This window comes from Cottoperca gobio, chromosome 12, assembly GCF_900634415.1.
Source record: "Cottoperca gobio chromosome 12, fCotGob3.1, whole genome shotgun sequence".
NCBI classification, from domain to species: Eukaryota; Metazoa; Chordata; class Actinopteri; order Perciformes; family Bovichtidae; genus Cottoperca; species Cottoperca gobio.
Window position 1 is genome coordinate 905,170 of NC_041366.1, and position 26,318 is coordinate 931,487.

The 26,318-nt window shown below is 41.3% G+C and overlaps 1 protein-coding gene across 1 annotated transcript in view; it reads left to right on the plus strand.

The window, feature by feature from the left end:
- The window catches only part of dcc (DCC netrin 1 receptor), a 279,414-nt gene that overhangs the window by 113,822 nt on the left and 139,274 nt on the right, over positions 1-26,318 (plus strand). The window contains exons 6-7 of the mRNA XM_029444368.1: positions 2,806-2,960; positions 3,940-4,060. Coding sequence (XP_029300228.1) covers positions 2,806-2,960; positions 3,940-4,060 — 276 coding nt within the window. The remainder of the gene's footprint in view (positions 1-2,805; positions 2,961-3,939; positions 4,061-26,318) is intronic.

Consider the following 26,318-nt stretch of genomic DNA (forward strand, 5'->3'; position numbering starts at 1 on the left):
CTTCCTCAGTCTTCTCAGGAAATAGAGCCGCTGACGAGCTTTCTTCGGCACTATGTCTGTGTGGAGTGTCCAGGAGAGATCCTCAGTGATGTGCACACCGAGGAACGTAAAGCAGCTGACACTTTCCACCTCAGCATCACCGACATGGATGGGGAGGTGTCCACCCACCTTCTGTCTCCTGTAGTCCACGATCATCTCTTTAGTCTTGCTGACGTTAAGAGAGAGGTTATCCTGACACCAGCTGTGCAGTATCTTCACCTCCTCTCTGTAGGCCGTCTCATCATTGTTCGTGATAAGGCCCATGATGGTCGTATCGTCAGCAAACTTATGTTTGAACTGTGCTTGGCAGCACAGTCGTAGGTAAACAGGGAGTGAAGGAGGGGGCTGAGCACACAGCCTTGTGGTACACCCGTGTTCAGGGTCAGCGAGGTAGAGGTGTGGCTGCTGATTCTCACCACCTGGGGCCTGTCCGTCAGGAAGTTGAGTATCCAGCTGCAGATGGAGGCCTCCAGTCCAAGATCAGCAAGCTTAGTGACAAGTTTAGAGGGAATAATAGTGTTAAATGCGGAGCTGTAGTCTATGAAGAGCATTCTCACATATGTATTCCCTCTGTCCAGGTGGTTGAGTGCAGTGTGTGTCGCCAAGGAGATGGCATCATCCGTGGCCCTGTTTCGTCTGTAGGCAAACTGAAGGGGGTTCAAGTTGTCAGGAAGAGAAGAGCAGATGTGGGTTTTGAGTAGTCGCTTGAAGCACTTCATGATGACTGATGTCAGTGCGACAGGACGATAGTCATTTAAGCAAGAGGCTGCTGATATATTTGGTACAGGTGGATGACTTGAAGGGGGTGGGTACCACGGACTGACTCAGGGAGAGGTAGAAGATGTTGATGGAATGTTGCCACTGATAAAGTTTACGTCAGGATCAGGACTCGTGGCTGCGCCTGCTGCCCTTGTCCTGCTGGACATTGGGAAGCCTTTTTGACATTTTCCTGGATTCATCCATGCTTTCCCTTTTTTCAACACAACATAATTTCTGTCAAATGTTGTATTTGTACTATGTTGTTTATCCTGTACACACGACATCTATTGCACGTCTGTCCGTCCTGGGAGAGGGACCCCTCCTCAGTTGCTCTCCCTGAGGTTTCTTCCATTTTTCCCCCTTTAATTGTGGGGTTTCTTTTAGGAAGTTTTTCCTTGTGCGATGTGAGGGTCTAAGGACAGAGGGTGTCGTAACCTGTACAGTCTGTAAAGCACACTGAGACAAATGTATCATTTGTGATATTGGGCTATATAAATACATTTCATTTGATTTCATTTGGTGAACACCTCTGCTAGTTGTTCAGCCAGCCATTTAGCTTATCTTAGCATGAAGACTGGAAACGGGGAGGAACAGCTCGCCTGGCTAGACCCACCCACCAGCCCACTTTTGTTTAATCTGTACAAAAAACAAATTGTAAAAAGTTTGGCTCCATGGGTTTGTGTGTCGGGCTATTTATTGGCTGGGAGCACTGATTCTGGAGTTCTGGCTCATTGCCTTGAAACCTCTTGGTGACAAGACTGGATTCCCTGAATGACAGGGGGGTTGGCTGATTTAGAGCACACGATGATACATAAATATATATATATATATATATATAGATACAATATGTCATACTAACCATTACATAAACCTACGTAAAACATGTTCAGTGTCATACTTAGTCATGCTGCAACATGGCTTGAACTTCAGAATCATAATCAGAAATGTGCAAAAATATTGAGCAGGGGAGTTCACAGTATGAAGCATAAAGTACACAAATGTGTTTATGAAGGGAAAGAGTATGATACTCTCTTAACATGTCATGTTACTACTTGTACAAAGAATCAGATTTAACATGCAGTTTCTAATGCCACTTTATACACTTAAATCCTGTTTAGAACATATTCTGTATACAATATGGACGTAATCGTAACACATCACAAAGACATTTTCACTTGATTGATTAAAGTATTGTCAAATTAAAGTAAAAAATATGTAAAAACATACATTCTCTATATTTACATCAAAAGAAGATACAATCAATAACACTAATGAGGTTGAAGACAAAGCCACTGAGATAATGTCCAGTCAACACATTCTGCTGTCTTATTGATAACATTATAGTAACATGATAAATGATTATGTCATCAGAGAGAACCAGGCCTTTCCTTGGAACAGGTTCATATTAGGGATAAGCCCTTAATTCAGTACATGTAATTATAATACAGTAAGAAGCTTCAATATGCTTGCTTTTTGGTTAATTGTACAAACCTACTGAAGTTTAAAGGGCAGGATGAATACTGTTTTGTGCCATGAGTGCACAGAAATCCTGAGCTTCCATGTACAGACTTAAAGTGCTATCAGCTCTACAGTAATGTGTCGCTGCTGTGTGTCTGGTTAACAAGTAAACTAATATTTTAATGTAATATCTGTGTGGAGAATTAGCAACAACCCATAGATAAGTATCTGAAGACGTCAAAGAGATGGACGTGTAATGATCTATGGGAGTAATGAGATCAAAGATATTTAGCTCCTCAATAATAATGAAGACTTATTGTGTAATTGTGTTAATTAGTTTGTAATTAACTGGGGTTGTTACAGAAAGCAGCTAATGTGTTCACAATCCTGAAGGAAAATATACAAAGGTGTTGAGCAACGATACTGAAGAAACAACATGGAACTGATTCAGTGTGTCATACAGACAGCATATAGAGGGGGGGGGGGGGGGGGGGGCATGAAGTGTCCTATGTTGTTTATGTGTTGTGTTGTTTTTGTGTATTTCTGCAGTGCCTCCTCAGTTTCTGAACTATCCGACCAACACGTACTCCTACGAGTCGACGGACATGGAGCTGGAGTGTGCTGTGACAGGAAACCCCCCGCCAACTGTCCGCTGGATGAAGAATGGAGAGGAAGTCATCCCCAGCGACTACTTTCAGATAGTGGTGAGTCACACCTAACACAGAAACAATACACATACATACATTCTCTAAATTTACATCTGAATGATGGAAAGTCACTTTTAATCCGTACATGTGGAGACTTGTGACAGGAAAGAATAACCACATCTACAGAATCACTGTGAACTCAATATGCTCAATATGCATGTATATTTGTATTGATTGATTGAGCAATTGGAGTATTGTCCAATTAAAGTAAAACATAATGTAAAAATATATTTGATGTCTGTTTATACTAAAGTCATACAATGTTGTTACTATTATGATGAATAATACGAATATGTACATTCTGCTGTTTTATTGATAACATTATAGTAACATGATAAATGATTATGTCATCAGAGAGAACCAGGCCTTTCCTTGGAACAGGTTCATATTAGGGATAAGCCCTTTATTCCTATGTCCCCTGTTGTATAAATTATATATCAAACATCTGGGTAATTTTAAAGCCTACACAGACAATGATAGCCATGAATGTGGTCCACACCCACAGACTTTAATGTGACACTTCTACAGGAAGTGTTTGTTTCATTGACAGTGTGAAGAAAGAAAGTCAAGTCCACGGCAAAATAAAAGCAATTGGAATTAAAGACTTAATGGAAACAGTGAAAGTGAGGATAACTCATAATCTGGAATCATGACATAGTATGATATCATTAATAATCTGTAATCCCATAATCCCATAATCTACTATAATCAGATAACACCCACCGGCGCACCCCTGACCCTAACACACACACACACACACACACACACACACACACACACACACACACACACACACACAAACACACACACACACACACACACATACACACACACACACACACACACACACACACACACACACACACATACAAACATTCCCTCACTCTCTTACACTTTTTAAAAAATGGTTTTATTAACATTTTCTTGTTTGTGTTATGGTCTAAAACAGACTTTGTTGCATGTGTCTGATATTCAGGACGGCAGTAACCTGCAGATTTTGGGTTTGGTGAAGTCAGACGAAGGATTTTATCAGTGTGTAGCTGAAAACTCAGCCGGCAGCTCGCAGGCGATGGCTCAGCTGCTGCTCCGAGAGCCAGGTAGGAACACACACACACACACACACACACACACACACACACACACACACACACACACACACACACACACACACACACACACACACACACACACACACAATAAATGCGATGTGACTCACATCAATTCTCACTGATAAAAACAACCGGCTATCATCACCTGTTGTCTTCATTATGTCATGACATAACTTCCTCTCTGACCTTGTTGTATTTATTATGATATCACATCTATAACTACTTAGCAGCTTTTTGTGGTCAGTTTTATTCTTTTTTTCAATCTTTTTTTCTGACATTATGTTGCAGTAGTGGGTCTTGTAAATCAATAATTCTTGTTAACATATTGTGTGAAATTCAGATTTTGAACAGAGTCTGGGTTACTCTGGAGTCTGAAGTCAGTTCACTTTCGTTCTGCGTGATGAAGAGCAGATCTTCAGATTAGATCAGATTAGTGGTTCTCAACCTTTTTTGGGCCCTACACATTATCCAGGTCCCTTATCGCCCCCCATCAAATAAAATGTAGCCTGATTGTATTTTAATGTTGATTATAATTTTAATGTTTGTATTATTATGATTATTATTCTTAGTATTTATTATTTATATTATTGATTATAATAATTTTGTATTTAAATTCTTATAATATTTTTCTTATCATTAGGCTGCTATATTATGTTATTATATAAACTGAAATTCTCTGAGTTTGAAGTTACATAATAACATTTCTTAATAATAATAAATATTATTAGAATAATTTTCTGTTGTTGTTTTTACCTTCAATTGCCCTGATACACCATGTACCCAGGGAGCAAACAAAGACATTTTATTCAGGAGTGTTAAACAAATGCAACAGTAAGAAGTTTGAGATTCAAACTTTAATCAGGGTCATAGACTGAAGCCAATCAGGGTCAGACATTCAAACTGTAACAGCAGCCTCAGAAATGTGAAACAATTTGCACTCTTAAGTGTTCCAATGGAAAACATTAATTCAGATTAGTTTTATTCATAGTGTATCCTTGAGCAGCACTTTATCGCTCAGCAAAATAAAAATAAAAGTCTAAAAACAACACAAAGTTGTTCTCGGAACGTCCCCGTTGAGAAACCCTGTATTAGACAATTTAGTGTCGGCAATCAGCTTCAGTGTTAATTTTTACAATCACTAACTGCTGTTCTTTTAATAATAAACAGTAGTTTTGAATATGTTACTATTGGATTGTAATGCATGATTTCCAATTTACATGAACAATTCAACAGTTAGTTGCTCTCAGTAAGCTGTCTTCCTCCAATGATAAATTAATGAATCATTTAAAGAGAAAAAATATATTTAATTCATTGCATGAAAAATAACTAATACGACTCTATTTCTCATTAATAGGGTCTGAAAAACCAGGTAGACAGTAAACATGGAGGGTGAACAAGTGTCGGTTCTCTTGCTCTGGGGAACAGGTGGAAAAACTGGTGGGGTTGTGGAGGGAACAACAGTGCCTCTGTGACATGTCACTGCACCCACAAGAGCAGCTGCAGCCAAAAGCTGCTTCTGTTTCTGCTCCAGTGTCTTGTAAATATCCACTCGGAGCAGGACGGGAGATATTGTTAAAAATAATCAAGTTGTAGTCTTGTAAATAGTGACGCTGCAAGATCCCCTGTCTTTGCAAACTCTTAGAGTCCAAACATCTGTGACACATTGACCACCGTCTTAATGCACAGGTTTATGACTGTCAAGGCCGGGGCCTGTTGACTTAAAGGGGTCCACGAGGCTCAAGAGAAACAAGAAGAAAGAAAGAAACAAAACATGCTTGACTGTGTGTCTTTGAGTGTTAATGCATATCCCTGCATTATGTGTGAGAGAGATGAATATTGGATATTTTAAAGCAGATATTTAAAAAATGTCTTTCAAGGGGCCCAGACCCCCTAAGGGGTTAGCATCTTTGTCACCTTTCGCATCCCTCATAATGATTCCATGACTTGTATTTGGTGCTGTAACGTGCTGTCATAAAATCAAACTGCAGTTGTAAGTGATTTTTGATGCTATATTGTATGCAAATTAAGCGTGGCTGATGTTCGTGCAGGTTGGACAGGTTGAGTAGTGATTGTTCTTGGGGGAGGGCTTTGAAAAAAGTCGGAGCTCTGGGGCCCCCGGTACTGTACTACTGCCTTGCATGCCACATGCCATGTGCCTCCATGACATAACAAAATGGTTTGTGAACTCACCTGAGTTAATAAATGAGCTCTAACATCAAGCAATGACTCACTGAGGAGGTTGTGCTCTGCTCTCATGTTCAGTCACACGCAGTCACAGCTGACACAGCAGCCGTTGTCTGGTTTTGGCAAAGTCATTGTTTGTTGTGTTGTGTTTGTGTCCCGGTTAAAATTCAGTTAGTCATGTGGTCTGACAGCAGTTAGTACCATCTAACACATACACACACACACACACACACACACACGCAGATCCTGGTGTCTGTAGGAACTAACTGGAACTGACTGACTGTCTGACTGACTGTGTGACTGAATGTGTGACTGTCTGACTGACTGTGTGACTGTCTGACTGACTGACTGTCTGTCTGACTGACTGACTGTCTGACTGACTGTCTGACTGACTGTCTGACTGTCTGACTAACTAACTGACTGATATCTTTGTTAGCAGCCAAATAAGCAGCTGAATATCTGATAGAGTAGTTATCCAACTAACTAACTCAGTCACCTGTACAGCTTCATCCAACCTCTCCTTTCTTTCTTTGTATTTGCTTTAATCACTGTTCAGTGTGTTGCTTCTCTCCTGAGCCAGCGGCACAGATGGCAACACACACACACACACACACACACACACACACACACACACACACACACACACACACACACACACACACACACACACACACATTAAGAGGGTCAGATGGTTGGTGTTATCGCTTGGTTACTATCGCCACGGGAACCAAGCATCCCAGCAGGCTTACAACGGCCAATCAGACATTCCCACGAGAAATCATGGCAAGTGTGTGTGTGTGTGTGTGTGTGTGTGTGTGTGTGTGTGTGTGTGTGTGTGTGTATGTGATTGCCAGCATACCACCTTGTTACCCTTGACAATGCCACAATGCCAGGCCTCTTGATTCTTGGAGTGGCCCTTCACACACATGCACACACACACACACACACACACACACACACACACACACACACACACACACACACACACACACACACACACACACACACACAATTATACAATCATTTCGTCACTCACTTACGTACTCAAAATCTCTCCAACGTGCATTTACACAAATACATCTTTCATTCAGGTAAAATGCCAGCGCACACACACACATACACACACACACACACACACACACACGCACACACACACACACACACACACACACACACACAGTGTAGCTGAGTGGTTTCATTAAAGCAGAACACATGCAGGTGCTGATGCTCACACACAGCGTCGTAACATCTCATATAGATTTTATTGTCATTCTGTTTATCTCCTTGTTGCTAGTAACATAATGCCTCACTGGTTTACAAACACAGCCAGTTCATCAGAATATATAGAATATAAAGTAAACGTATTGTGCAGTAAATCCAATACTCACTATCCTTTTAATGCTCCGCTAGTTGCTAAGAGGCTAAAAACCTCTTGAGTTGATGATAACTCTGAGAATCTGTCATGGCAATGGGCCTTTGACATTACATAGAGCGGATGCAGCTGCACAGGTTTCTGTGGTCAATTTTAGAAATTGGTAAAGTCAGCAATGACACAGATAAGATACTGCTGCTGGTAAAGGCTTCCTCAGCTTGTAACGACTGACGATCAGTCACTGCTGATTACAGCAAAGCAAGATCATTGACATGCATTTGGATTTTCTTATCTTGGTGTTCTAGTGTTTGATTTAATTTCTCTTTGTAGTTAATAATGTTTGAACTAGTTTTAATGTTCAATAACTCAGTGTGTTAGGTAGGCAGTGTGTGATGAAGAGAGAGGTTGATGGTGTATATGTTAATATTCATAAATGAATGAAAGACATCACCCCCATCTCTCTCTCTGTTTTACAGTCTCCTCAGTCCTCTCTTGCCCCCTCTGCAGTGCAGTCTCACTTAAATCCTGGTGTGGATCTGATCTGAAAGCTGGATCAGGATTTAAATCTCAGACCACTGATCTGAAGTCCGTCTGTGGTCTCATCTTGTCCCCCTCCTGAACACGCTGTCTCTTTCATAAACCCCTCTTTTCTTTTTTTCCTGCATGAGTTTCCAATAAATATGGGTTATCATTTATTCACATTGTTGCTCATCGATACGAATACAAGTAGGCGTTCTAGAATTCTAGCAGCTGCAGTAATTACGACGGGAGCGAAGGAGGAAGACATGTGAGGCAGTATAAAGACAAAAAATCAGCTCAGGATGGGGGGGGGGGGGGGGGGGGGCGTCAAACACACACATTCCCCCCAGGAGTGTTCACGTTTCGTGTGAAACCAAACTTTGTGTAATTTGATAATGATAAATAATTCATGATATGATATAATGATAAATGATAAATAAACACATTTAATATGTACATCAGTTCAGCTTCAAACATTAAGAGAGAGAGTATGTAGCCACACACACACACACACACACACACACACACACACACACACACACACACACACACACACTGCGTGTATTTGTAGGTGCAAAAGTTTAGATCTATATCTATTCATCCCTCTAACTCCTCCCTACCTTAATGCTTTCGTTGTTTCCTGCATTATTTCCTTCCTTGTTCACGTCTTTGGTTACTTGGTTCATGTCCTTGTTGTGTCACATGTTAACTATCTTCTTCTTATAATTGTTTTCCTTTTTTTTTATTATTTCCACCCCTCCTTCTTTCTTTCTCCTTTCCTTCCTTTGTTCCTCCCTCTTTGAGTAACTAACTTGCAGCAGCTCGTCGGCCTGCTGTCTCTCAGTGAATATCAAGGTGTTTGTGGACCTCAGAGTTTTATCCTCCTGTTTTCAGTCCTGATCGTCTGAGCCATCACGTGCAAAATGTTCCATTCAATTATCAAATCTGTCAGACATATATGTCACTGATTCTTGAGAATTTGGATAAAACATGTCCCACTAAGGAAAGTGCTAATTCCGTTGAAAAGCAATAACATTTTCTCATTTAAAATAATCATTTGAGGGTCATTTGCACAAATGTAAAAAAAATGTATATGTTTGTCTTTAATTTTAGAAATGATATGATTATATGATATCCCAATACCCAGACAATCAGTTGTCCCCAGACAAGAGATTGTCATTTCAATTCGATAAAACATTGAGATATTCAGATGGAACTTTCTTTGTTTTAAATGAATATGACTACAATATGTTCCTCCAATGCAGTTGATGTATTGAAGTAAATGTCTATTTGAAATCAAAAATGTGATTTTTTTATGTTCACAATTATTATTTTGTATATTTAATGCTAATGATGAAAGTGATACTAAGCAATGACAGGAAGAACACATCATTTATGAAAAAATGACAAAATCAGGAGGTTGCCCAGAAATATTGCTCGATTGCTGAGACCTTGTTCTATAAACACATACGTTTAGATTTCTTAACAATAAATCTATTTATTTTTTTCAAATTTAAAACTTCTCAAGAATCAGTGACGTATATTCCATAAAAATCATGACATGGGTCTGCTGAATTGGCAAATGACCTGACCCGACCACAATATGACCTGACCGGAATGTTCTGTTTGCAGTACATGTAACACGTTGCTACCCAAAGACATATACTGTATACACACACATGTGCATATCATGTTACTGTTCACTATAGTATTCTCCCAGTAAACTTTGACCTACTGTTTATATCGTAATCTAAAAAGCTCAGTGCGATACACAAAAGTGTTCAGCTGGACACAACTGGCCTTCTTGTCGAGTACAGTAAGCAGTCAGTTGTGATGTCCCATAAAAGCATAGACCATGATATGTTTTCAACCTGAGAAAGGTGGGAGGTGCTGCACAGGTGGTGCACAGGTGGTGCCAGAGATATGTTCTTGCTACTTGAGATCTTTGCTATTTATTTGTGGGGCAATGGAACCTGTTGTGAAAGAGTCACAGGTGCTGCTCTCTTTCTTGATGTCTGCCTCCATTATTTCATTTCCACTTGCTGCTGCTTCCTCTGCATGATGAAACGGTGGAATGTATCACAATGAGCTACAACCACCATCTTTCGAATGGAATTGAACATTGTTATATTGTAATATGGCAAAAATGTAGTACTTTCCAGCTTGTGAAGGCTGAATTAAAGTAACGTGATGTCATTTCCTGAACTGAACCGACTGTTCTAGCTCTTCTAATATTTGTCTTTACTCACTTAGTCGTTATATCCACATCACTGATGATTATTTATCAAAAATTCATTGACATTCTTAAAAGAAATAAACCAACACCAGTTTCATTGCCTGGATTGCATACCTGGAAGTCAGTTGCAGAAAATAAACGTTGATGTATGTAGCAGTTTCATACGTTTCATGCACAGCATCACTCAACCAGAAGGGATTAAAATATCAGACAATATGAAGAGGACAAGGACGACAGAACAGATCAGTTGTTAAATGAATTAGTTTATTTGAGTTTGATTCTCTTGTTTTCCGGTTGAAACACTATCACTTGTTTTACTTATGTTACTTAACAAAGAACATCAGTGTTCATGACAAATAAAAAAACACAAACCATAAAAAACAGAGTGACACCTTTTAATAGCGACTCTGCACAATTTTAGATTTGCAAATGAGGAAAACCATGTATAATACATATTTAGACAATTTAATGCAATCTGATTGAAAAGTATATTTTTCTTTTTCCCTTTTTTCCGTTTCCTCTTTGTTAAATTAAGCATTTCCCTCTTTTACATCTTTTCTTCTATTTCTTTCTATGATTTTCATGCCCTCTCCTTCTGTTTGAACATGGAAGATGATGTCTGCAGCGAGAAAGAGAGAGAAAAAGGAGAGAGATAGTCATCCCAGATCATTTGCAGGCTGCTGGAAGAGAAGAAGTAGAGGGAGGATCAGGATGGATGAGGGAAGAGAGAGAAGAGGAGGAAGAGGAAGAAAAGAGAATAATAAAAAGAGAGCTGATAAGAGATAAAATGAAATTGCCCAACACAATTCTGTGGAAAAGATAGAGGGAGGATATGGACGGATGGAGAGAGAGGGAGAGAGAGAAGAAGTGAACAGAGAGAGTAAGCGACGGGGGGGTCAAGCGAAGGGCAGGGCGAGTAAGAGAGAGAGGAGGAAGTGTGTCAGCCATGACAGATTTGTATTCTACAGTGAGTGTCTGACCTTAGCAAACCCATCACACACACACACACACACACACACACACACACACACACACACACACACACACACACACACACACACACACACACACACACACACACACACCTTATCTCTCACACACAGAGAAATGCTTTTACTCCATCACCTCATCCGCTCTCTCTCTCTTCACACACACACACACACACACACACACACACACGCACACACACACACACACACACACTTTACTCTACCCCCACTCTACAACAGGAATGTGTGTTTGTGTGTCGAGGGTGAGTCTCTGTCTGTTGCCATGGTGACGGTAGCCTCCTCTACCATCGTCTATCCTGTGAGGACCACATGAGTATGTGTGTGTGTGTGTGTGTGTGTGTGTGTGTGTGTGTGTGTGTGTGTGTGTGTGTGTGTGTGTGTGTGTGTGTGTGTGTGTGTGTGTGTGTGACAGGTATAGATACATATTAAGTGGTTGTCTGAAAGCAAAAGAAAGAATACCCGTTTGTGTGTGTGTGTATGTTCTGACATCACTTCTGACAACAACCCTTTCCTGTTTACATATTTGAGTGATTGATCAAATATTTTATAATCCCATAATCATGAAACAGAAAGAGATAACAATGCTTTATGATGTAGGTAAGTAACCAAATGTAATTAAAAAAGCATTATTAATTAATTATTTATTAATTTGGTTGCTAAATATTTGTATATATTCCTCTTCCTTTGTGTGTACATTCAGCTGAACATGCACACTGATCAATAAGTCTGCTCTGATGCTCAGTGCTTGTATTGGAAAAATGAATTCTCAAATAGGAAGTTAGCCTTTTGAACCCAGTGCTCACTGTCGTTGGATCACAGTTGGATTTGGGAGCTTTGACCTCCACCACGGCCAAGTTTTAAGCATGCGCATGGGGGGCATTAGAATGTGCCAGAGGCCACTAAATCTGGGCTTTTACCGCCCAAATGTTTCTCCTTGGGACCCCCGGACCCCCCGAGCTTGATATGGCTTCTTTATCCTTATATTCTTTATCCTTATAGAAAGCCCTGAGTTACAACATCAGGAGGATGACCCAGAAGGCAACACAGGTTCTGGCTCTGTACACAGCCAGCCTTGGCTACTCGTTGGGAGATCGCTTTAGATAAAAAATAAAACATCTTTCAGTCAGAATATAATATATTTGCAAAACAACTGTCTCCTTATATTATACACAAATCATTCAAGTGCAGATTGTAACATTTTAAATGTATTTACTTTTGCTACAATCAACCCCTGCAGTCCGTATGAATGTTGATTAGTTTTATATTAAAATTGTAATGTAATGTATTTTCTATATATAGAAATACAGATAGTATACAGAATGTTCCACTAAACCAGTGGTTCCCAAAGTGTGTGGGGGGGCATATCCCCTAGGGGGGGCGCAGAGCTATTGCAGGGGTGCCCGGCAAGGCTTGAGCCCTGCTAGCATAACATGGACAAGTTTGTGACAGGGCTCTCAGTGGGGGCTCGAAAATATTCTCATCTAAAAAAGGGGGGCCCTGCAGAAAAAGTTTGGGAACCACTGCTATAAAGTCTCCTTTCCTCCTTCCTTTTATACTTCTTCCTCCGCCTCCCGTCTCCTATACTTTGTCTTAATCTTCTGTCTTCCCCCCTCCTCCTCCTCCTCAGCCAGCTCCCTCTCTTCTTTCATGTCCCTCTTCTACCTGACAGACAGCTTTTTAGTGACAGACAGGTGCTGGTCTGAGTCCGTTCCTCGCCTCCAAAACAACAAAACAAATCAAGAAACAGCAGCGATCTGTCTGCTGAGTGTCATTTCAATCCACAGTGAGCTAGTGACGCCCAGAAACTTACCTGAAGAAGACAGATTTAATGAAATTCAGCTCAATATCACCCGTTTGATACAGAGAGAGACGGGCAGACAGGGAGTCGTAGCAGCTTCTGAGACTCACACTAAGTGTATATATGCGCATGTATAAAATAAAATAGACTAAATTCAATAAGCATGCATTAACACGCTGTTGCAAAGCCAATGATGGTAAACACAAATAATACACAAAGAATAGTAAACACAGCAGTCCCGAAGGAATTTAAACTTTGCCCCAGTTGTTTGGTGTCATCCTTCTGAATTTGGTGTTTATTTAATATCTTGTGTGGGACCCTGAGAATAAAGCGGCACATGGTTTCAGCAACAGTTTCCTCTTGACCTGGGAGTAGCCATCCATCCATCCATCGTCTACCGCTTATCCGGGATCGGGTCGCGGGGGCAGCAGCTCCAGTAAGGAACCCCAATCTTCCCTTCTCCGGGCCACATCCTCCAGCTCCGACTGGGGGATCCTGAGGCGTTCCCAGGCCAGTGAGGAGATATAATCTCTCCACCATTGGAACACCTCCCTAGGGAGGCGCCCAGGTAGCATCCTTACTAGATGCCCGAACCACCTCAACTGGCTCCTTTCAACGTAAAGGAGCAGCGGCTCTACTCCGAGTCTCTCACGGATGGCTGAGCTTCCCGTCTGAGAAAACCCATTTCGGCCGCTTGTACCCGTGATCTCGTTCTTTCAGTCATGACCCAGCCTTCATTACCATAGGTGAGGGTAGGAACGAAGATCGACCGGTATATTGAGAGCTTCGCCTTCTGGCTCAGCTCTCTTTTCGTCACAACGGTGCGGTAAAGTGACTATAATACCGCCCCCGCTGCTCCGATTCTACGGCCAATCTCTCGCTCCATCAGTCCCCTCACTCGCGAACAAGACCCCGAGATACTTAAACTCCTTCACTTGGGGTAATGGCTCATTCCCTACCCGGAGTAGGCAATCCACCGGTTTCCTGCTGAGAGCCATGGCCTCAGATTTTGAGGTGCTGATCCTCATCCCAACCGCTGCACACTCGGCTGCGAACCGATCCAGTGACTGTTGAAGGTCACAGACCGATGATGCCATAAGGACCACATCATCTGCAAAGAGCAGCGATGAGATCCTCAGGTCACCGAACTGCAACCCCTCTCCTCCACGACTACGCCTCGATATCCTGTCCATGAAAATCACGAACATGATTGGTGATAAAGCGCAGCCCTGGCGGAGGCCAACATTCACTGGAAACGAGTCCGACTTAATGCCGAGTATCCGGACACAACTCTCGCTTTGGGCGTACAGGGATTGGATGGCCCTAAAAAGTGATCCCCTCACCCCATACTCCCGCAGCACCTCCCACAGTATCACCCGGGGGACCCGGTCATACGCCTTCTCCAGATCCACAAAACACATGTAGACCGGATGGGCGTACTCCCAGGCCCCCTCCAGGATCCTTGCAAGAGTAAAGAGTTGGTCTGTTGTTCCACAACCAGGACGAAATCCGCATTGTTCCCTGATTGAAGAGGAACAGAGGATTCCATTAGCATTATCTGCAAATGCTTTTACCTTTTATTGATGCAAATATTTGCAAATATTTATAATGATACTAGCAAATACTGAAGAAGTGCATTTAAATAGATTATTTATTTCATTCATCACACTTTTCTGCTGCATTTCTGTGTATAAAAAGTGAAACAGTATTTTTTCAACCTTATTATTCTTAGTTATGTTTTGAGTGTTTATCACTAAACATTTATAATCTTAAGCATCTCTGTCATTTCATTCATGTGTTGGGTTCTTGGCAGCTTTATAATGTGTTAAATTAACCAGATGAGTCAGACTTGTGAGTTTGTACTTTTAAAAGGATGCCATGCATGTGGCAGGCGGACAGTTAAACTCGGTCTAAACAATGTGATGTGATGTAAAAAAAGAGTTAACCAAAATGAGCCTCTCACTCCAACTGTTACATATTTCACTTTCACAATATCTATCAGTTGATCTGTACAATTCTTAATATAGAAAGATGAGTACTGAGAGGCCATTACATATCAAAAACAATAAATATTATCATAACTGCTGCTCTCTTTTTATCACCCGCCTATTATTGTGAATTATTTTAGTTTATTTATTTTTGACAGCTTGGTTTGGTTCACTGCTTTAATTTGATTTCTCAACCCCCACATTTTTTCATAATTATTTTTCCACGTCACTCTCCTTTCATTAGATCACTTTTCCTCTCTCTACCGTTAAAATCTCTTGCTCTGCATAAAAAACCCACAAATGAGAGAGGGAGACATGAAAGTCGAGAGTAAAATATGTATCTCCTCTCCTCTCAGACCCTGATGTTTCTGCGACGTCGGCCTCTATTGATTGCAGCAAGTGGAAGGTCACCCGTAGTGTGTGTGCGTGTGTCTGTGTGTCTGTGTGTGTGTGTGTGTGTGTGTGTGTGTGTGTGTGTGTGTGTGTGTGTGTGTGTGTACGTCCTTGCTTATCGATTGGTTAGAGGTTGAAGGTTTGTTCCTCATTGCCTACGCCTAAAGGTGCCACCCTGTTGTGTGTGTGTGTCGCCGCGTGTGTGTGTATCGGTGTGTGTGTTTATATGGGTGTGTGTTTTCACTTCCAACATCGATCCCCTTTGTGATGAAACACCTTCCCATCATTCCTTTCATCATCACTCAGCAGGAGGAGGAATAAAGAGGAAGTGTGCATGTGTGTGTGCATGTGTGTGTGTGTGTGTGTGTGTGTGTGTGTGTGTGTGTGTGTGTGTGTGTGTGTGTGTGTGTGTGTGTGTGTGTGTGTTTTCAGTGTTTAACTTAACACCAGACACAAGTGTTCTGTGTACAGTTAGCTTGGGTTTAGGGTGTAAAGGTTCATAAAATCTCACATTTCGGTACGTAGTTTTAATGTTGTTGTACATACATGCCTGGAATAACAAAATAAATGTTCAGAATTAAGATTCTCTTTGTTTTCAAATTTGACACATTTCAGTCGCTCTTTGTAGCTTTAAAGGTTCATCCATCACAGTCTGTGCTTATTTAAACAGGGTATTAGATCATTCCTGGACAGCTGCATCTTGTGCTTGTTTAGACAGAGCAGGGAGTGATTCTGAATGACTGTAGCTTTTTCTCATTTACACAGGGCAGTGGACAATTTTTGGACACCTCCAGCTTGTGCCCACTTATACAACGTAGTGCAAATCAAATCAAATTTATTTATATAGCCCAATATCACAAATGACACATTTTTACAGACCGTACAGGATACAACACACTATCTCCTTAGACCCTCGCACCGCATAAGGGAACATTTCCTAAAATAAACCCCACAATTAAAAAATGGAAGAAACCTCAAGGAGAGACTGAGGAGAGATCCCTCTCCCAGGACGGACAGACGTGCAATAGATGATGTGTGTTGAGAATAAATAACAAAGTAAAAATGGTGTGATCAAATATGAAAAAGATGGATCCAGGAGGATGTCAAAATAAGCTTCCGAACTTACAAAACAAAACAAAACAAAACAAAACATATAATAATATATTTTTTTAAATACAATAAGGAGAAGGGTAACAGGCTCATCCACGATTCATGATTAGACGTAGATTTTAATAGTGACAACCTGCCAGATGAGAGACACAGAAACTCCGGGGAAAGTAGCTCAATGTAATTAACTGTAGCTCATGCTTGTCTACACAAGCCCGTGGATTATTCTTTGACAGCTCCTTTACAGGCTTATTAATAGTGGGGCACAGGCACTGAAATAGATGCATTAAGTTGATGGCGTTGCAAACAAAGCAAATAGTCTCTGTGCCACCAGACAAATGTATAGTTTCTGTAAAAGTTTGATCAAATCAACCAAGAATGCAAACTCCCTATTATAATACATTGTTATCTTCATAGGTCCATGATTTTGTAGTAAAATCATTCAAAACATGAGGTAATAAAATATAGAGTGACATAAATCAAGAAGGCACATCTGGTAGAAAGTCATTAAGAGTCTGAGGTAAAAACGTGAGAGGAAGTGAGATAAAGCTTGATCGATCTGTTTTCACAGAGTCATTACACTCTAGCACCAGGCAGAATTTTTTTTTCTTATGAGTTCTTAATACATTTATTCACTCATCTAGATCAACACATATGAACTACTAATGGTTACATTGTCATGAAATTCCAAGATCCTGACCCTAGTGCAAAATTAAGGTAAGGCTCTATAGCTGATCACCTAATCTGACAGAGTGACCATCTTGAAAGGCAAACAGATTATGGTTTTGATCCCAGCATTAGTCTCTCTGCGATCAGTTTATGTGAGCCAGTGCAGAGACTGAGAAGTCGTAGCACGAACCATTGTTTCCTGTCGCTCCTCAGCAGTGTGCTCAGGAGCGCCACAAGATATAGGACGAAGACTACTTTGTGTGATATGACCATCTTTAATGGACGTTATACTTAAAAATGATTATTTTAGAAGAAACATAATTGCTGCTCCAGAAAAGTGCCTTAAACATAACAATATTCACCATGCTTTAGTTGTCACAAGTGGAAAATGTAGGAAAGCAAAATACATTGTAAGTGAATGTCTTGATATTTTCAGTATGAAGAAAGACTTTTCAGTATATTTGCTGTTGCAAATTAGTAATATATAGTTGTAATTCTTAGGGTTATCTTATTTTCTTTTTCTGTTTTCACTGATTATGACAGAACGATCAGTCAGTTAGGTCAGCTCTCTAAGGTCAGTTCAGTGGGTCTTAGGGTTTTTTGACAGTGATGACGGTCTCAAAGTTCAGTGAGTGACCTGTGTTTCCTGCTTTCAAAGTAAAACATCAGAGCTCCCAATACAGGGAACGCAACATCGCACAACAGAAAAACACCTGGAATTACTGCACTGTAACACAGAGCCCCCCCCCTTAGCCACAGTGGTGGAGATTTACAGGAATAAGTGTCTATTTTAGAGGAATTTAAAACTAGAGGGTAGTGTGTGTGTGTGTGTGTGTGTGTGTGTGTGTGTGTGTGTGTGTGTGTGTGTGTGTGTGTGTGTCTGTGTAGTACAGGCGTTTTTTACGGTAGCTGGCTGAAATGAGCCCTGAAATTGAGTGTAAAGAGAGTGAGGGAGTAAGTGAGAGAGAGAGAGAGAAAAGAGAGAGAGAGAGTCATTATGAATGTGAAGCAGAGTGAAGCTGAAGCAAGTGGATGAGCTCGGTACTCTTCTGCTGCATAAATAGCTTGAAACAGCGAGAGAGAAAGAGGGATATGGAGAATATTTATAGGCAAAATGATAAGAGAATTAGTCTGTATCTGTTCTACATATCAGAAGTCCCCCTTAATGTATTTATACTGCATTAGTAGGCTTCTTCAGGCAGTATACTGTGTATTGGTATTTTACCGTTTAAATATTTTACCGTAATTATCCCGTATTTTTAACCTTTAAAAAAAAAAGGCCGAATTTAAAAGAGTGGCCTCCTGATAGAGCAGGTGACAGTATTACTGCCAGAAACAGATATCAGCAGCAGCAGTAACCTACTTAACAGTAATACCAGTGAGCTGCAGCAGCAGCATATATCAGCAGCATTTAGCTGCACCAGTAGCAGATATCAGCAGCATTTAGCTGCACCAGTAGCAGATATCAGCAGCATTTAGCTGCACCAGTAGCAGATATCAGCAGCATTTAGCTGCACCAGTAGCAGATATCAGCATAATTTAGCTGCACCAGTAGCAGATATCAGCAGCATTTAGCTGCACCAGTAGCAGATATCAGCATAATTTAGCTGCACCAGTAGCAGATATCAGCAGCATTTAGCAGCAGCAGTAGCAGATATCAGCAGCATTTAGCTGCACCAGTAGCAAGTATCAGCAGCATTTAGCTGCACCAGTAGCAGATATCAGCATAATTTAGCTGCACCAGTAGCAGATATCAGCAGCATTTAGCTGCACCAGTAGCAGATATCAGCATAATTTAGCTGCACCAGTAGCAGATATCAGCAGCATTTAGCTGCACCAGTAGCAAGTATCAGCAGCATTTAGCTGCACCAGTAGCAAGAATCAGCAGCATTTAGCTGCATCAGTAGCAGATATCAGCAGCATTTAGCTGCACCAGTAGCAGATATCAGCATCATTTAGCTGCAGCACATATCAGCAGCATTTATCAGTAGCAGATATCAGCAGCATTTAGCTGCAACAGTAGCAGATATCAGCATAATTTAGCTGCACCAGTAGCAGATATCAGCATAATTTAGCTGCACCAGTAGCAGATATCAGCATAATTTAGCTGCACCAGTAGCAGATATCAGCAGCATTTAGCAGCAGCAGTAGCAGATATCAGCAGCATTTAGCTGCACCAGTAGCAAGTATCAGCAGCATTTAGCTGCAGAATAGTAGTCAACAGAAGCAGTAGGCTACGTGTTAACGTTGAGCAGTAGCAGTTATTTTGCTCTGAAAAGGAGAGTGAGATAAACCCATCAATCACTTTATACCGCAGGTGACTGCTTTAATGGGGTCCATCGTTTTACACAGAGACTTTCGGAGCAGCTGAACTGACTGTGTTAACTCTTTTCTGATAAAACCCCTAAATCAGTGTGTCTGTTGTTGTGATGTGAGAGAGCTCTGTGTAAACTAATACATAATCAACCCAGACAGAGATTAATGTATAAGTATGAGTGTATTTTCAAGAGGGAGATGTACTGTATGTATGGAAATGTAGGTATATATATATCTAGAGCCTCTTTTGTTGTGTACATATTTTGAAGATCAATCCATTTATGTATAAGACATAATTTTCCAGCTCATTCTTTTAGATAAACACACACACAAACACACACACACACACACACACACACACACACACACACACACACACACACACACACACACACACACACACACACACTCACACACACCCTCCTAAAGATCATTCAGGCAGCAGAAACAATATAAATGCAGAACAGCTTGTAGAAAATGGACAGAGTGATGGAAAAAACATGGAGGCTTTGTGTGTGTGTATGCGTGCGTGCATGTGTGTGTGTGTGTGTGTGTGTGTGTGTGTGTGTGTGTGTGTGTGTGTGTGTGCGGCGGTATCATCGTTGGCCTGGCAGACTGCAGTGTTATTTTCAGCACTTATTTAGATTGTTTTCCAGCTCTTCTTCTGTGGTGTCTGACTCCATTATTTAGCCTACCCGTCTATTTTCAGCAGAGAGTGACGCTTTACTGCTCAGCGTCGGCTATGCTTTTGGGCTGGATCACCGAGCAGGAACGAATCTGCCCTTCACACCCCAAAATCTCATCTCACAGAGACGAGAGTAGTGTTAGTGTGTTAACGCTCATACCCCTTTTTCTTCCAGTTTCTCCTCCTTCCGTCCTTTCCCTTCATCTCCTTGTCTTTTCTCTCTTTCAATCTGGTATCTGTTGCTGTTTGTTTCTCTTCCTCCTTCTCCTCCTCTATTTCTTCTCCTTCTTCCGGCCCTTCTTCATCTTTTTTTCTTTGACTTCCTCAATCTGCTCTTTGTCATGTTTCTTTTCCTCCTGTTTCTCTTTATTTCCTGCCATATCCACTTGCTTATGTCCTCCATCTCGTCATACTTTTCTCCCTCCCTTCCTTCATCTAGGCTTCTTTTCACTTTCTTTTTTCTCTTCTTTATTTACCCCTCTCCTATCCTATCTCCTCCACCTCTCTATCTATGTTTTCATCATGTCATAAAGTGTGAAATGTGTGTGTATGTGTGTGTGTGTGTTTGTGTGTGTGTGTGTGTGTGTGTGTGTGTGTGTGTGTGTGTGTTCAATGAAGCTTTATTGATATGTGCAGACATGTGACACGCATTTAGACTCTGTGTAAAGTCACGACCTTTGACCCCGGGGATGAATTGGATTTCTCTCAGCTTATGATGGAGTGGAGAGGAAAGGAGTCAGAGGAGGAGTTATGAGGATAGTTGATAGTGCCATGGTTTTAGACGATCAGTTTTCAGTTGGGACTTGTTATGTTTTTTTGAAGGATGACAGCCTCAACTCATCAGCTGTGGTGTGTACCTGTATCAGTGTGTGTGGTAGATTTATTGACACTGTATTCTGCCTTGGGGACTGTTCTCTACATAATTGGTGGCAACTTAAAAGCAAGTACTACTGGTGATCACGCACGTCACACACACTCTCCCGGGGAACTCCAGGCCTTTCTCAATCTGCGTTCTTCTCAGTCCTTGTGTTCAATCATTTATTAATGAGCACACGGCTGAGGGCGGTTGAATTAGCTTTCGGTACAGCAGCTGTGTCAAATATCATCATCACATAGATGCTCAGACTCAGTCTAACACAGCAGACATTATTTGCATATTACCAAAAGAAGACATGATACATTCTTGTGGACTTGTGAAATATTGTCAATCACAACCCAAGTACTGACGCAATTCAAAATTCTCATTTAACGAAGTTAACGGAGCAAATGAGCTAAACCCACAACTGTCACAATTTTTACCAAAACTACAACGTGTCACCAAAAATAGTCTTGAGATTGTTTGGCGAATTAGAATCAAATATGTGGGCAATTGATCAAGAATAGTGTGTACTTTGAAAATGCTCTCTTTTGAAGGATGTGTTTTACACTGATGTTTGAAGCATTTTGAACATTGAATATCATATTATTTTGAAAGATAAACATAGCTCTCAGAGTTTGAATCGATTAATGTTGCTGCAGAAATGGTTTGTCTAATGTTCATGTTTTTTTGGGTTGCTACCTCCATGTGCTTTTGGCTCCTTATATGTCTAGATCTCCCACACAGATTTTGTCTCATTGTAAACACACATTACAGTGATGGGAACAGGAGTAGGTTACCGGTTTGTTAGTTGTATAATAATGAAGGCTGTTGCAAGTAGCTAATTACATGTTCTTGCAAGTTAAGACTGTTGAGTTTAACTTTCAAAATTGGAACTCCCAAGAACACAATATCAACATTGGCATACTCAATATTGAGAAAGGACTCAACTTTTCTTAAAAGCTCCGCTCTTATTGGTTCTTCTGTATGCACTGTGAATCTCATTTCATCTTTCAAAGCAGTTTATGAAGAAGTCCATGGAAAGAAAGAAGTGGCAGGAACATAATCCAGTACTGAGTAGAGCCACAGCAATGTTCTGCTGTTGGTCAATTTAAATGTAAACTCTTGACTTTTTAGTCAAGGCAACTCAAGGACAAGAAGTCTGTGGAGCAGACTTGATGCCTTCAAATATTAGTACAAGAGATTAGATAGAAGTTACAATTTATGTTTGTTAAAAATCATTAATATTGTTTGCAATGTTTCTAATTATGGAATCGAAGCATATTGGAGTATATAGTGGAGATTGATTCTGAAGTTTCACGTGATTGTGAATACAGAAGTAAATCAAACATGGTGTTGCTTTTCAGAGTTCATGCAAATTTATAAATAATTAATTAATTACAAGAAAGTTAAGTTTAATAAAATAAATAGATAGGCTTATGTCAGTTCATAGGTAAAACATTTTGACAAATGCAAATATAATCTATGAATAAAGGTAAGTACGTAGACAAAATACATAGATACTACAGTGAATGGGTTAAAAGTGAAAATGCATAAATTATAAGTTGAAAGTTAATTAAGTTAAAAACAATATAGATATTATAGTTAATTGGTCAATCATGTTAATAATTTATTGTGGCCCTTTAACGTCCTCAGGCTTGACTACAAGCTGGCCAAGAAGTATGAATGTATCAGTAATCTAAAGACCTAGGATGCCCGCTAGATGACCGGGAAGGATGGTTTAGTGGTTTTCTAGAACAGAATCCATATCTCTCCATTCCTTCAATCCCACTAATGTGGCAAACGTCTTCTCAAACCTGTCCAAAGTCCCACACCACCACTGCTTCCACGCAAAATATCTGTGGAATGTTGAAACGCAATAGATGAAATGTCAAATGTCAATTTCTGGTGTGCTTAATCAAGGTTGGTATTATTAGTGGACATGTGTATGTAGTTCACAATAAACACATGGTTACTCTAAATCAGGGGTTCTCAACGGGGGGGTAGAAGCAATCTTTTTTAAATGGGGGGCCTTCATGTGTTTTTGGGGGGCATTTGCTTTATAGGCTATACCAGGGGTCTTCAAAGTTTTTCAGGCCAAGGACCCCCAAACTGGTGTAGCATGGAGCAGGGACCCCCTATTGCAGGTGTCACTAACAGGCGGAGCGCGGTCTGAGTCCGGACCCAGACGCCGACCTATCCGGACCCGGACTTATAATCAATAAATTATTTAAGGATTTTCTCGTTTTTACGGCACTGGTTTAGCGGTTTAGGAAACTCACAGACCAATTGCATGCAAGTTAAGCCATCTCATGTGATGCTACTCAGCCAATCAAATCTGTGCATTCCAGGTGGCAAATATTGCGACTCTGAATACAGACAGACGAGAGGCGAGAGGCGAGTGACAGACGGAAAGTGATTAGACGAGTTAGCGATACAGGGAGAGAGACGGAGAGGCGAGTGAACCGGAGACAGGGAGAGAAGATGGAGAGACAAGTAAGCCACAGACAGGGAGAGATGACGGAGAGACGAGTGAGCCGGAGACAGGGAGAGAAGACGGAGAGACGAGTGAGCGATATAGGGAGAGAAGACGGAGAGACGAGTGAGCCGGAGACAGGGAGAGAAGACGGAGAGACAAGTGAGCCGCAGACAGGGAGAGAAGACGGAGAGACAAGTGAGCCACAGAGAGGGAGAGAAGACGGAGAGACGAGTGAGCCGCAGACAGGGAGATAAATATAACTACACATGGCGCTCTCTAAGAAGAGAAAAGTGAACAACGTTTTTGACCAAACATACCCACTCAAGTCTGAACTGAGATCACAGAAAATCTCAGAGCCCACTATGATGAATCCAGCAGGATCCTGAGCCTTCATTCACTGCCAACAACCTGCTCATGAATGTTCCCTCAGAGGTGCTTGGATTTTGGGTCGACACAAAAAGCTATTTTATTTATTTTCTCTTTTATATTTAAATGCAGCCCGAGAAGAACATTATACATATCTACAGTATTATTACATACTGTATAGTTCAATGTTAAGTGACAATACATATTGTCAAAATGTTTTTGAATTTTACTTGTTGATGACATACAGACGTCGATACAGCTACTAGGCTACTTCAATGTAGCTCACACTAATTCATAACGCATGTTAGACATTATGATGCTCCAGACTTTTGCTTGCGGAAATTTTCTCTATCTGGACCTCTTTGAATTTTAGTTGAATACCCCTGCCCTACTGTATATATTGTATAGAAGGCTTGAAGAGGTCCGTTTTATAAAATGTCTTTATCTACAAACAATTTAGCAACCCCCCTGCAGTACCTCCGCGGACCTCCTGGGGGTCGCGGACCCCCTGTTGAAGACCTATGGGCTATACTATGTTGTTCTGCTCAGCCTCTCCTTACCTGTGGAATTCCCTCCCAGAACACCTGAGGGCTCCACAGGCCACCGACTCCTTCAAGAAGGAACTAAAAACCTTTCTTTTCAAAAAAGCCTTTCCGTAAAATCTTATGTCTGTTGTTGTTGTTGTTGTTGTTGTCCTGCATTTTAGCGCCTTGAGATTGCTTTTAGCTTTGAAAGGCGCTTTCCAAATAAAATGTATTATTATTATTATGGTTAAATCTGAGATTTGAAAAAAAGAGCGAGGCAAAGTCCTTGTATGTGTAAATTTACTTTGCAACAAACCAAATTCGGAATTAATTCTGACCAGTGTTCAGGCAACTTTGTGTTGACACTGCTGGAAAGCATTAATGTTTTTACACCATGAACGCCGTGTTATTGACGAGATTTACAAGAGGGGTGTTCCACTGACGGGCTTGGCGTGGCGTGGCACTCCCCGCGGAACCCTTTCAGAGAGCATTTGGACCATTTGGAGTCATATTTATAAGTGTTCACATATTTTATTTTATAACAAGTTTCAAATTGTGGAAGCGGAATTATTCGTAACAAACTACCGCTCTGGTCGGGACTTGGACCAGCAGCAGACGAGCTGCACTCTGGCTGATCGTTGTCGCATAGCTAACACCTTCATAACTGCTGCTGATTCAGGCTGTGTAACTTTAAAACACGTGTTGAGTGCAAATTGTTTCGCATTTCTGAGGCTGCTGTGTTTACAACCAATTCAAGTTTGAATGTCTTATCCGTTTCTGATTGGCTGCAGTCTATGACACCGATTTAAAGTTTCTTAACGTTGCATTTGTTTAACACTCCTGAATAACATTTCTATTTACATGGCTATTTTTGCTCCCTGGCTACATGATGTATTAGGGCAGGTAAAAACAACAACAAATTATTTTAATAATTTAAATGTATTATTATTTAGAAATGTTACTTAGAATCCATCCATCCATCCATCGTCTACCGCTTATCCGGGGTCGGGTCGCGGGGGCAGCAGCTCCAGTAAGGAACCCCAAACTTCCCTTCTCCGGGCCACATCCACCAGCTCCGACTGGGGGATCCCGAGGCGTTCCCAGGCCAGTGAGGAGATATAATCTCTCCACCGAGTCCTGGGTCTTCCACGGGGTCTCTTCCCAGCTGGATGTGCCTGGAACACCTCCCTAGGAAGGCAGCCAGGTGGCGTCCTTACTAGATGCCCGAACCACCTCAACTGGCTCCTTTCAACGCAAAGGAGCAGCGGCTCTACTCTGAGTCTCTCACGGATGGCTGAGCTTCTCACCCTATCTCTAAGGGAGACGCCAGCCACCCATCTGAGAAAACCCATTTCGGCCGCTTGTACCTGTGATCTCGTTCTTTCGGTCATGACCCTGCCTTCATGGCCATAGGTGAGGGTATGAACGAAAATCGGTCAGAAGATCGAGAGCTTTGCCTTCTGGCTCAGCTCTCTTTTCATCACAGCGGTGCGGTAAAGCGAATGTAATACCGCCCCCACTGCTCCGATTCTCCGGCCAATCTCTCGCTCCATCGTGCCCTCACTCGTGAAGAAGACCCCGAGGTACTTGAACTCCTTCACTTGGGGTAAGGGCTCATTCCCTACCCGGAGTAGGCAATCCACCAGTTTCCTGCTGAGAGCCATGGCCTCAGATTTTGAGGTGCTGATCCTCATCCCAACTGCTTCACACTCGGCTGCGAACCGATCCAGTGACTGCTGAAGGT